Source organism: Dermacentor albipictus, chromosome 1, assembly GCF_038994185.2.
Source record: "Dermacentor albipictus isolate Rhodes 1998 colony chromosome 1, USDA_Dalb.pri_finalv2, whole genome shotgun sequence".
NCBI classification, from domain to species: Eukaryota; Metazoa; Arthropoda; class Arachnida; order Ixodida; family Ixodidae; genus Dermacentor; species Dermacentor albipictus.
This window is the reverse complement of record NC_091821.1, coordinates 303702984-303716804: the sequence shown is the minus strand read 5'-3', so window position 1 is coordinate 303716804 and position 13821 is coordinate 303702984. Positions and strand designations below refer to the sequence as shown.

The window sequence follows — 13821 nt, the reverse complement described above, 5'->3', positions numbered from 1 at the left end:
TCTCAAACGACTAAATCATTTTAAAAAACGGCTGTTTCGATCAGCCAAATGATCTAATTCTTCTTCCACGTGGCAGAAGTATTACGCAGCCGAGAAAGAATATGACAAGTTAACCCCTCAAACTAAACACAAGTTTCTTTCTACCACTTTACCAGCTATGCTACAAACTAACCCGAAGCGATTTTGGAAAACTATTAATCCTAACCAACGGAATGAGATTTCACTTAACAATAGCTCCGGACTTCCCGATCCCTGAGACTGAGGTTGCAGATCTTCTTAACACAACATTTAGTTCGGTTTTTATTAGTGAATTGCCTGACCTGCTTGCCCAATCCACCATACTTCGCGTATCATCATCATCATCATCATCATCATCATCAGCCTGGTTGCGCCCACTGCAGGGCAAAGGCCTCTCCCATGCTTCTCCAACAACCACGGTCATGTACTAATTGTGGCCATGCCGTGCCTGCAAACTTCTTAATCTCATCCGCCCACCTAACTTTCTGCCGCCCCCTGCTACGCTTCCCTTCCCTCGGGATCCAGTCCGTAACCCTTAATGACCATCGGTTATCTTCCCTCCTCATTACATGTCCTGCCCATGCCCATTTCTTTTTCTTGATTTCAACTAAGATGTCATTAACTCGCGTTTGTTCCCTCACCCAATCTGCTCTTTTCTTATCCCTTAACGTTACACCTATCATTCTTCTTTCCATAGCTCGTTGTGTTGTCCTCAATTTGAGTAGAACCCTTTTCGTAAGCCTCCAGGTTTCTGCCCTGTAGGTGAGTACTGGTAGGACACAGCTATTATATACTTTTCTCTTGAGGGATAATGGCAACCTGCTGTTCATGATTTGGGAATGCCTGCCAAACGCACCCCAGCCCATTCTTATTCTTCTGATTATTTCCGTCTCATGATCCGGATCCGCCGTCACTACCTGCCCTAAGTAGATGTATTCCCTTACGACTTCCAGTGCCTCGCTGCCTATTGTAAATTGCTGTTCTCTCCCGAGACTGTTAAGCATTACTTTAGTTTTCTGCAGATTAATTTTTAGACCCACTCTTCTGCTTTGCCTCTCCAGGTCAGTGAGCATGCATTGCAATTGGTCCCCTGAGTTACTAAGCAAGGCAATATCATCAGCGAATCGCAAGTTACTAAGGTATTCTCCATTAACTTTTACCCCCAATTCTTCCCAGTCCTTCGCGTATACTTCGCGTATATGCTCATGCAAAATATCACATTCAATCGCATCAGCATCGTCAAAGTAATTGAATCATTGAAGAACTCGTCTTCTACAGCAGTAGACGGTATCAATGCTAAAGTGCTAAAAAATGCTAAACATTTGTGTAGCCTGTTTTTATCGTTCATATTTCAGGAATCACTTAACAGCACTTCAATTTCACATGACTGGCAGGCGGGCAAGGTCATCGCAGTCTTCAAGAAAGGAAGCCGATCATCACCGATAACTACCGCCCTATTTCCATAACAAGCGTGTCTTGTAAAATAATGGAACATATTCTATACTCGCATTTTGCTACTTCCTAACATCCGTCAATTTATTTCATCCAACTCAACATGGTTTCCGTAAAAATTATTCCTGTGACACCCAACTTGCTCTTTTCTTGCTCGACTTACATTTAAACCTAGGTCGTAACATGCCGACTGACACAATATCTTTAGATTTCTAAAAGCGTTCGATGAGGTCCTCCATGGTCGTCTCTTAATAAAGTTATCCCGTCTTAACATTCATCCTTGTGTTCTAAGCTGGATTCGAGGGTTCTGAACTAACCGTCAGCAGTTCATATACGCTAACTCACACTCTTCATTCTTAACACCGTGCTTTCAGGCGTACCTCCAAGTACCGCACTTGTCCTCCTCCTTTTCTTAATATACATCAATGAGCTGCCTTATAATATTTCTTCTCATATCCAACTTTTCACAGCAGAGCAGTTCGAGCAATTACTAACCCCACCGACTATTTGGCGTTAAAAAATGACCTATCGCGCATACACAACTGGTGTAACACTTGGCTCATGTCATTAAATGCAGCTAAAACCGTGTTAATGTCTACTCATCATCGTCGTAATTACGATATGCCAAATTATAGCATCAATAACATGCAGACTGCAACAACTGATTCATTCAAATATCTTGGTGTGTATATCTCGCGTGAGTTAACTTGGACCTGTCATGTTAACCACATAATAAATTGTGCTAATCGTACTCTAGGTTATGTACGCCAAAACTTTTTCCTCGCTCCTCCCTCTATTAAACAACTTGCTTTTCTAACCTTTGTGCGGCCCAAGCTGGAGTATGCCGATGCTATTTTTGACCCCCACCACAGTAACCTTATTAACACCCTCGAGTCAGTTCAGAAACGCACGACGCGATTTATTCTGTGGACTACTTATTCGTACCAATTCAAGCATCTCAGCACTAAAAGCCGAAATAAACTTGCCCTCTCTAGCCTCACGCCATACAATAGCACGTCTTAACCTTTTTCATAAATTTTTCTATTCTTTGCCTTTTGACAACCCGTACATAAAAAGAGCACATCGCATTGCCCGCACCAGTCACTCTAGCACTATATCGCCCACAAGCCCGTACCATGACTTTCAAGCAATCACTTTTCCTGCGCACAACACAAGGCTGGAATGGCCTGCCCACCGAAGTTGCCACTATCATCGACCCACTTGCATTCGAGCGGCTCATCGAAAATATGCCTTTGTAATTCGTAGTATCTTTCTTTGTCACTAACCGCCCTCTCCCTCATGTAGTGTCTCAACAAGAGACCTTTGAGGAAATAAATAAACAAATTAATTAATTAGTAGCGTCATCTATCATAAAAGTTATTCAGGAGCAGTTCTCCAAGGTGCTGCTGCCTTGACTCTCAGCCAACACCTGTTGCCGCACTACTCACTTACATACTTAAGCAAAATTGCACCCTTTGGGTGGTATCTTGCCACACAACAATAATCGTCGTCTGTCTTGTCCCCATTTCGATTCCTTAACGCTGCGAACCTGGTACTTCCAAGTGTCACGAACGGCATGCGAATTATCAGCATGACAGAGCATTCTCCACAGGAAAGTAGCAAGCTCAGAGTTTTCAAGAAAGGAAATGCAAGCAAGGCAGATGACAATCATTGTTGTGTGGCAAATATACACACCAAAGGGTATGCACTTGTCTAAGACTGTATGCGGCTGCCACTGCACAGCCAACGCGTGGACTGCCAGGGTTGGCCCCTCAACCTCTCCGACAGCCACCAGCCCCATTCCCTGGTGCACAGCAGCACATTGTAAATCTGTGGTGCACTGCTGACAACCGATCAATATGCTGTCCTTGTGGAATTCCAGGTCATGTTGAACACTACTGTTGTCAGTGCTTCGTGGCAGCCCCGGGTGCACACCGATACCGTGACTATACTTTCCCACTGCAGTACTACACACCACAGGACGCGCCACCTGATGTGTACGCCGGAGACCCCCAGCCTGACTCTGCCTTTCAGCCCTTCCCTTCCTGTCGCTAACCCTCACCACGGCGTCATTCTTTGTCACCTATACATCGCCAACCCAGCGCTGAGACAAAAAATTGACTGCCGCAGCTCCGGAGGCAGAGCTGCATCGTCATCAACCTGTGCAAGTCCTCGCTTGTCCCCCACCCATTTTGTTGAAGTTTTTGTTGAAGGTGTCTTATTCTCCCGTATCCTTGCACTTGTCAATACTGGTGCCACTATCTCCATAATTGGTCAGAAACTTTGCTGCTCTGTTCGTAAAGTGACGACGCCACCTACAGCGTTTTCCCTCAGTACAGCAAGCGCACAGCGAATTTATCCGGTTGCAGCCTGCATGGCTAAAGTTGTGATTGGAGACGTACTGTACAACATTGAGCTTACTGTGTCGACTTCGTGTTCACATGATGTAATCCTTGGGTGAGATTTCTTATCCTACCATCGTGCCATTATAGACTGTGCTCGCACTCAAGTGGAGCTGTCTGTGTTTCGTGATGCACCTTCTGCCCAAGTGCCCGTGCCTGGTGTTGACAAGCTTGCCATGGCTGGTGACACTACTCTTCCCCCTCTCATTGCCGTTGTTGTTCCTGTTTACTGTGCTGCCCTTTCTGAAATTACAGTTCTGTTCACACCGTCTGACGTATTCAGTCACCGCCGCCATGCATGCTACCATTTGCCATCCTAGCCCTTCACCAGGATGTCGGAACACTCATTTCCGACACTACCTGATGCCCTCTCACATTACGCCGTAATGAGATGCTTGGCCACATTCAGTCAGTCGTCGATGATGTTATCGTGCCTACTGATTCCTTCGAGCCAATTCCAAAGCCTGAGCTGAATGCGTTGACACCGCATCTTGCATCCGCTGACGTGTCCACGGACGTATTTTTCTCTTCCATCGACAACAACCTCGCCTCAGATCAATGTGCGCAGCTTCTTACCCTTCTGAACAAGTTCAGAAGTTCGTTTGACTTCCACCAAGCATTGTTAGGTCGAACGAGCACCGTTGTTCACAGAACTGACACCCGAACCAACGCCCCTTTGTGACAGCGTCCCTACCATGTATCATCAGCGGAGCGTCATATAATTACGGAGCAAGTTAATGACATGCTTCAGCATGGAGTCATCGAGCCTTCCTGCAGTCCTTAGTCATCCCCCGTGGTGCTGGCCAAGAAGAAAGGCGGTTGGATTAGGTTCTGTGTGGATTACCGGAATCACAACAATATTACTAGATAAGATGTTTACGCTCTTCCCCGCAAAGAAGATGCCCTCGATTGTCTACAAGGCGCCAAATTCTTCTCTTCACTCGTCCTGCATTAGGGTTATTGGCAAGTCCCAATGGCCAAGTGTGATCATCCAAAGACGGCGTTCGTCATCCTGGATGGTCTGTACGAATTCACAGTCATGCCATTTGCACTTTACAATGCGCTTGCAATATTCTAGCGAATGATGGACGTCTTACGCAGTCTAAAATGGCAGATATGTGATGATGTGTTATATAGATGATGTAGTCCTGTTCGCCCCCAATTTCACTACACATCTCACCCACCTGTGCACGATTTTCCAGTGCCTTACCAATGTAAGCCACTAACTCAATCTGAAGAAGTGTCACTTCAGGGCTCGCCAGCTCACCATACTAGGCCATGCAGTCTCAAAACCATGACCCTGACAAACTTCCCGTCATCGCACAGTTTCCTAAACCAACCACCGTAATAGAACTGTGCAGCTTTGTGGGCTTATGCTCGTATTTTTGTCGCTTTGTCCAGAACTTTGCCTCCATCATAGCACCGCTTACGAAGCTACTTGCTGGCCCTGGTAACCTTTCAAATTGAACTCAAGCCTGCAATGACACCTTCCCTACATTACGGCATCTGCTTACCTCACCACCCAGTCTGCGCCATTATGACCCAACTGCACCAACCAAACTACACACGGATGCCAGCGGCGTCAGTCAGGTGCAGTACTCGCGCAACGCAAACCATGCTTTTCTGAGTATGTTGTCATTTATGCTAGCCGTGCCCTCACCAAGGTGGAATCCAACTACTCGGTAATTGAAAAAGAGTGTCGCACGATTGTGTGGGCAATAAGCAAGTTTCAACCCACTTATACGCGGCCACACTTTCGATGTGGTGACTGACCATCACACACTGTGTTGGTTGGCATCCCTGAAGGGTCCTTCTGGTTGCCTTGGACGTTGGGCTCCTCGCCTGCAAGAATTTGACATTCGTGTGGTGTACCAATCGGGGCAAAAACACTCTGATGCGGATTCACTCTCCCGATCTCCTGTGAAATTGACTGAATAATGGCATTCAACTGGTGCCTTTCCCTTGGCAGCTCTTACTGCCATAAACATGCCTTCTGAAGAGTGGAAAGACCCCTGGATTGTCTCCTTCCTAAATGTTGTTTCCACTCCACCAACTTCTGCACACCCACATGCACTAGGCCACCAAGCCACGCATTTTGCGATATTGGACGAACTATTATATCATCGAAACTATGAACCGGATAGCCGTAATTGGCTGCTCGTCATGCCTAGCCACATGCAGTCCAATGTCAGCGCATACTTTCATGCTGACCCTCAACATGCTCACGCTGGTGCCCTGAAAACATATGAGCGGCTATGACAACGTTATTACTGGCGTGGCATGTGCACATATGCCCGCAAATATATTCGGTCTTGCCGCCTGTGTCAATGACAGAAACCATTTCCCCATTTGCCCAGCCTCCTGCAGCCTTTACCGTGTCCTGCAAGCCCCGTCACCATGTCGGAATCTATCTTCATGACCCGTTTCCATGCTCTGTCACTGGTAACAGTCACTGTTGACCACCTAACGCGGTAAGCGGAAACGGCTGCGCTTCCTTCAGCTGGTGCTCATGACGTTGCGAACTTCATCTTACGTCATTCCGTCCTCCGCCATAGCGCACCATGCTAACTACTCAGCGACAGAGGGCGTGTGTTTTTATACAGTGTCCTACAGGAGCGCCTTTGTTCCTGCCGTACAGTTCACCGCACATCTACAGCCTACCACCCGCAGACCCATGAACGGAGCACTTTAACCGCAAGCTGGCACACATGCTGTCCATGTACATTACTTCTGACCACTTTAACTGGGACGTCGTTCTCCCCTTTGCCACTTACACATATAATACTGTGACACAGTTGACAACAGGCTTTTCCCCATTCTTTCTTTTATATGGCCGCGAACCATGCACCAAACTTGACACTATTTTGCCATATCATCCAGACGCCTCCGAATTCAGCCCAGTTTCTGGAATGGCTCAATATGCTTAAGAGTGTCGGCAGCTGGCCTGCTCTGTTACTTTGGACAACCAAGCCCTCCAAAAAGATCACCATGACCACAATTTGACTGAACAAGCTTTCGCCGTCGGCTCCCTCGTCTGGCTCTGCACACTATTTCATTCCTCTGGCCTGACTCCTAAGTTTGCCTCCAAGTAACAAGGCCTGTATCACGTCATCAAGTGCCTATCTACCGTCACCTATGTTACTGAGCCGATCAAACCACCCTCCGACAAACATTGTCTTGGCCACCAGGTATCCTTATTCTCACGTATCCTTGTGTTCCAGGATGGCTTCCCTTCACCGCCGGGGTACTGTAGTGGGGATAAAGCAATGCAAGCAGCAGTGGGACACTGCCTGGGAGGCAGGTGCAATCGCAGATTGCGAACTATTTATGCCGGCTGAGACTGTCTTTGCTGTGCTCGTCGTGCGATTCCTTCTGCCTGCCATCCAACCTTAATAAACCCCCTTTCAGTAGTTTCAAAATTGATGTCTCATTCTTATTATTTTCAGCAATTTCTGTGAAAAGCTTGAGGACTAATAAGGTTACCTTGACTTTTCCTTTACAACAAATATGCAGTTCCTCAATGAGAGCATTTCTGCACCACAGCTTTGGCTTTGCTCAAATTTCTTAACAGGACTATATCTTCAGATTAACATCATTCAATAAAACTTGTCACTGTTGTCTGCCTCGTTTTCCTGGACTTGCCGACTGGCAGTGAAAAGAGTCTAGTCTGTGCCTCCTCTAATGATGAGGTGCGCATGCAACAATGGTTTTACTTTTCTTGGTGAACCAGACAAACACACTTAATTATGAAGAGAAAATGAGAAGTTCTTACAAAACCTTAAAATAATGAAAGAGCAGGAGGTGACAGCTTCTCTTAAAACTGCGAATGAATTGTGGGGTTTTACCTGCCAAAACCACGGTCTGATTATGAGGCATGCCAGGGCACTTCGGATTAATTTTGACCACCAGGGAAGCCAACGTGCCCTCAATTCATGGGACACGGGCATTTTTGCATTTCGCCCCCTTCGAAGTGCAAGCCGAAATTCGATTCCACGACGTTGTGCTTGGCAGTGCAATGCCCCAGCCACTAAGCCATCGTGACGGGTGCTTTCTGAAAACTGTAGATGTTAGAAGATGCAAGCCCTAAAACTTCCTTTTAAAATAAGCAGTGTCTTAACCAGTTTCCCACATCAAATCAGGCTTTCTGTGAACATCTGTTTCAATAAAAAGTTGAATGTTGGGCTAGTTGGTATTTTCACATGAGAACTATCTTGAAATAGTGCACAACAGGAGCTATTTCAAGATGGTTCTCATGTGTTCCAATGAATGAAAACAAAATTAAACCTCGACTGCACACAGCATGATCGGATTTGTAAGGATACGTGTGTATCCATTACCACACGATAGATGTTGCAATGCCATCCTCACATGGTATGCTCATATTGAAAACTACAAAATAAAGTTGTCACATAGCAAGGAAAACTATGGAGCAACGACTATATTATTATTTTTTATACAAAGACCTTACAGGCCCCTTGTAGGAGCATAATGTAAGGGGGGCATAAACAGAAACATTATTATAAGAGCTAGTAAACATATTATGTAGCAAGTGCCACTTCTCATACATTTCTAATACAAAGCATTGAAATGCAAGGGAGACAGCATACTTTCAAGATGTAATTGATGCACAGTACAAACCAGAATGCAACTGAGAAATAACAATGAAAAGCATTAAGTCGGTAAACAGATTAAAAGGGCTTAATTGAAAGATAACTGCTGATTTGGTTGTGGAAGGAATCATGGTTTGTTAAGAAAGCGATATTATTGGGCAAATCATTCCACAGAGAAATGGCACGTCGAAGCGCAGAGCTGTTGAAGGTTAATGTGTGACCGAAAATGCGCGAGTAACTGAAATTGTTATGAAGGTGTTTTGACATGCGCAAGGGCTTTTCAAGAGGTAGTGGAGACAGCCTATTAACATAAACTTACTTGTGAAAGAAACAGAGAAGTGCGATTCAATGGCGAGTTTCAAGTGAAATGATGTCATTATTCTGTTTAATCTCAGTTATGCTATGAGAACAGTTATAATCGCAAGAAATAAAACGTGCTGCTCTGCTCTGTACGGCTTCTAGTATATTGATTAGATATTTTTGATGAGGCGACCACACAGGGGTTGCAAATTCTAGTTGAGGTCGGACAAATGTTGCATATGCAAGCTTCCGGATTCTGGTTGGGGCGTTTCTTATGTTTCTTCGTAAATACCCCAAAATTCATGAGGCTTTGACACAAATGGTGGTGACATGGGATGCCCAGGACAGGTTAGCAGCGAGGTGAACTCCGAGATATTTATATGAAGATGCTTCCGAGACCTGAGAGTGGTTTAGAAAGTAGGTGAACTTAGAATTGACATGCTTACGGATAAAAGAGTTGTAACATTTGTAAGCAACGAACACTGCGCCTTCACCACAAGACCCTGTTTTTCTAAGAAATCGAGGTGCTAGAAGACATTGAGGAGACAGTCCCACAAGCGGCGGGCTGCATGCCTGCAGCCTCGCCGCCACCCCTGGTTCGACCCCCCTTCGCTGATGGCAGGCATCTCCCTCCGCACCGAGTCCCGCATTTTACGACCCTGGCGGCGTACAGTAGCCTGTGCCATTCAGAGTAAAGTTGCATTTCAAAGAGAAAGGTTGTGCGTCTGCTTGCTCCCCCAAGTTCGCGAGGCGCCCTTGTTGCGTGGGAGCCGCTTGGGGCGAGTGTACGCGTGAGCCTTACTTTGCGTCGCGTTTTCTGGCCCACAGTGGCACATTCGCGGGCCGCTGTCGGCCAGAGCTAGTTTTGTAACCAAGTGCGCGGTTAGCTAGCTGAGTTCGCGGTAGAGAACCCCTTTTTGTTTACACTCAGAAGTGGGATAATCCCAACAAGCCCGTCAAGATGAGCCAGGAAGGCGAACATCTGTACAACACACGTCTTGCTGCCCAGTCGTGCGCTGCTGAGGAGGTGACAAGTGCCACCGAGCTCCAACGAGACAGCAGGCAACGCAATGATCGCGGTGCACCAGACCAGCTCCAAGAAAAAGTCGCCCAGCTTTCGCGACTGCAGGAGGAGATTCGGGAGCTCGGCGGCTCTACTCCTGCTTCCTCAACACTGCAGTTCCAGCCGGATCCAGGCCCGAGCAACGCCATCTTGGGACAGCTCACCGAAGCCTTCTCTGCAATGGCTCGCATGATGGAGAGGATGAATTCGCCTTCGACAGCGACAACAGTTCACGTGAGTCCGGACGCCTCTACCGCAATCCCATGCTTTAACGGAGACAGCGCCCAGATGAGTGCGGAAGATTGGCTGGAAACATTTTCGCGTGTTGCGGACTTAGCCAACTGGTCTGAACAGCAACGCCTAACTGTAATTCACCTCAAGCTGCAGGGACCTGCTAAGGATTGGCTGATCTTGTCAGCAGCAAGGCTTCAGTCATGGCAAGAGTTCCTAACTGCATTTAAATCAGCCTTCGTGACTGAAGAAAGCTTCCCGGATTTATGGAGAAGAATGGCCGAACGAGTTCAGTGCCGTGAGGAGGAGGTGGCGAAGTACGGTCGAGAAAAGGAAAGAATGTGCGCCAGGGTCAAGCTAAGTCTGCCGGACACAATTACCGAGATTGTTAGAAGCCTCTGGTCGACTAAAATGAGTTTTGCGCTGCGGGACAGAAGCTACAAAAGTGTGGACGAGTTGCTTCTAGCTATCAAAGCGTATGAAAATTTTACAGAAAGCTGCGAAAAACAATTCCCATCGGCACAAAGATTCGGCAGCCGAAGCCGACCGAGCAGTGGCCACCAGCCATTTCCTTCGTCAACAGAAGTAGACGATGCTGTACGCAGCAGTACCGTGCGAGAAGGAGCGCGACGTGTGGATGGAGTACGTTGTTACAACTGCCAAAAAACGGGCCGCTCAGGGAAGGTGAGCAATATTGTACGCACCACGCCTTCAAAAAGGGTGTACAAAAGCGTGTGCATTGACGGCAAGTGGATGGTTGCTCTTCTCAATACGGGTGCCGATGTGAGCTTGATAAAGCTGACGCGTGCCGTGCAGCTGAGCAGGGAGCTTACGGCGCCTCCTGGAGCAGCCATACGCGGTGTGGGCGGACAGCAGTCATCCCTCGGCGAACTATACTTAAAGGTGCGAGTCGATGAACTTGAACTTCCCGCCGTCCACTTTTACATAGTCAGCGACGACGCCTTTGTTGGACCGGACGTCATCATTGGCACGGACGTGATCGACCTGTCCGATCTGCTTCTGGTCCGTAGTGGTGGGTGTGCCCATTTGCTAAACCAAAGGGACGCACAAGAGCTGACAGGTCTTGTTGCAGAATTGGAGGGTCCGAGAGAAGTCGTCATGTGTTGCGAGAGCATTGAGATTCCCCCGCGAACGATTTTGTTTGTGTCAGGAACGCCTTCCCTTGGTGCAACCAATGTGGTCAGCATCCCCGTTACAAACTACAGCAACGTCATGTTGCAGCTGAAGCAAGGACAGATACTTATGCGTCCACCCACTCTTTGCAACATATCAGAGCAAGTCCTACTGGCCGCCAACGAGGAGGCCTCTTCGCCGCAACCAATTAGCCAAGGCGATATTAATGTTGGCTCGATCGTCTCTGACGAAGAGAAAACGCAGCTCTGCGCGTTACTCAACAAGCATAGGAATTGCTTCGCTCTCAAAATGGAAGAATTAGGGTGCACCAACATTGCTGAACTAAAAATTGTGGAGCTCCCTGGAAGTAAGCCGGTTTTCCAGCCACCACACCGCAGCTCTTACTATGAGAGACGGGTACTGGAGGACATTACTGATGAGCTGAAATCATGTGGATTAATCCGTGGCAGTACTTCCCAGTACAGCAGCCCTGTCCTCCTCGTGCGGAAAAAGAATGGCGAGTACAGAATGGTAATCGACTATCGCCGCCTCAATAACCAGACCGTTAAGGACAAATTCCTGTTGCCCTGCATTGACGATCTTCTAGATCATTTGTCAGGGAACAAGATCTTTGCTGTACTCTATATGGCAAATGGGTATTTCCAAATACCGCTGGAGGAGGGGTCCCGACACAAAGCTGCATTCACTAGCCCAGACGTGCATTTTGAGCCCATTCGCATGGTGTTCAGACTGGCGAATGGCCCGCCTGTCTATCAGCGGATGATCACACAAGCTCTGGGACCCTTGATTTGGACTTCAGCTTCCTGCCACCTCGATGATATAATCATCACCGCTAAGGACTGGCCAGAAATGCTGAGAAAGCTGGAGGACGTCCTCTTTGCTATTGCCAAGGCAAATCTCACGCTGCGCCTGGGGAAGTGTGTGTTCGCAGCAGAGAAAGTCGAATACCTCGGTTTCGTACTCACCGCGGAAGGAATCTCTCCCGGGAAGAAAAAGCTCGCGGCAATAGAAGAATTTAAAACACCGACGAACGTGATAGAGCTGAAGCGGTTCTTAGGGCTCACTGGTTTCTTTCGGAGATTTATACCTTCCTACGCCTTTATTGCAGCGCCACTGCACAGACTCCAGAAGAGTGGAACTGAATTCAAATGGAAAGAGGAAGCGAGTCGCGCGTTCGAGACACTGAAAGGAGAACTCCTCGAAGAACCAGTACTTCGTCTGCATGACCACAACGCGGAGACCGAGCTCCACACTGACGCAAGCCAGCAGGGGTTAGCAGGAATGCTCCTTCAGAAAAGAAGCTCTAACAGCTGGCACCTCGTGTATTGTGTAAGCCGTCGGACTACTGCCGCAGAAGAGAACTATCATTCCAGTCGCTTAGAGCTCCTGGCAGTTTTTTGGGCGGTGGGAAGGTTGCATCATTTCCTTCTGGGGCTTCGTTTCATGATCGTTACTGATTGTAGTGCTGTGACCTACCTGGACAACAGCAAGAGCACCAAACCTCAAGTGGCAAGGTGGATAGACCATCTCAGCGAGTATGACTACAGATTTGAACATCGGCCAGGAGATAAAATGACCCACGTCGATGCACTCAGTCGGGCCCCTGTGAGTGAACATGGCGCAGCACCTCCAGCTGATCTTAACCCTGAAGGGCCACCGGAGTTCTCGCCACAAAACGCGTACTCGGCAGTCCCCGTAGAGGATTGCGTGGCGCTGATCCAATCCCAAGATGCTGAACTTTGCCAGTTGAAAGGGATTATGTCGAAACCCAAGCATGAGAGAACCACGAGTGAATCGTCGCGCGTTCAAGGGTACAAGCTGAAGGATGGCCTCCTGTACTACACACACAGGGATGGTGCACGTCAGAGAGACCTCTTCGTTGTACCGAAACACATGAGAAAACTAATTTTAATCAGGAGCCACGACCTAGCCGGTCACTTCGGTGACGATAAGACTGTCAAGCACATCCGTCACCACTAATGGATTCAGTGTAAGCAACGAACACTGCGCCTTCACTACAAGACCCTGTTTTTCTAAGAAATCGAGGTGCTAGAAGACATTGAGGAGACAGTCCCGCAAGCGGCGGGCTGCATTCCTGCAGCCTCGCCGCCACCCCTGGTTCGACCCCCCTTCGCTGACCGCAGGCATCTCCCTCCGCACCGAGTCCCGCGTTTTACGACCCTGGCGGCGTACAGTAGCCTGTGCCGTTGAGAGTAAAGTTGCATTTCAAAGAGAAAGGTTGTGCGTCTGCTTGCTCCCCCAAGTTCGCGAGGCGCCCTTGTTGCGTGGGAGCTGCTTGGGGCGAGTGTACGCGTGAGCCTTACTTTGCGACGCATTTTCTGGCCCACAGTGGCACATTCGCGGGCCGCTCTCGGCCAGAGCTAGTTTTGTAACCAAGTGCGCGGTTAGCTAGCTGAGTCCGCTGAGAACCCCTTTTTGTTTACACATTTAGATTCATTAAGATGCATTTGCCAGGTACTACACCAATCAGAAACATTTTTGAGGTCAATGTGGTCATCGACACAATTAATGGTACGGCAAATTATGCAATCGTTAGCAAAAAAACGGATGGAAGAAGATATGTTAGTAG

The 13821-nt window shown here is 47.9% G+C and overlaps 1 protein-coding gene across 9 annotated transcripts in view; it reads right to left on the bottom strand.

The window, feature by feature from the left end:
* The window catches only part of LOC135907227 (mediator of DNA damage checkpoint protein 1-like), a 154502-nt gene that overhangs the window by 119401 nt on the left and 21280 nt on the right, over positions 1-13821 (bottom strand). For 5 of the 9 annotated variants that reach the window (XM_070531498.1, XM_070531500.1, XM_070531497.1 and 2 more), the window contains exon 2: positions 5646-5714. The exons of the other annotated variants lie outside the window; for them this stretch is intronic. In XM_070531498.1, coding sequence (XP_070387599.1) covers positions 5646-5714 — 69 coding nt within the window. The remainder of the gene's footprint in view (positions 1-5645; positions 5715-13821) is intronic. 9 annotated transcript variants of the gene reach the window in all.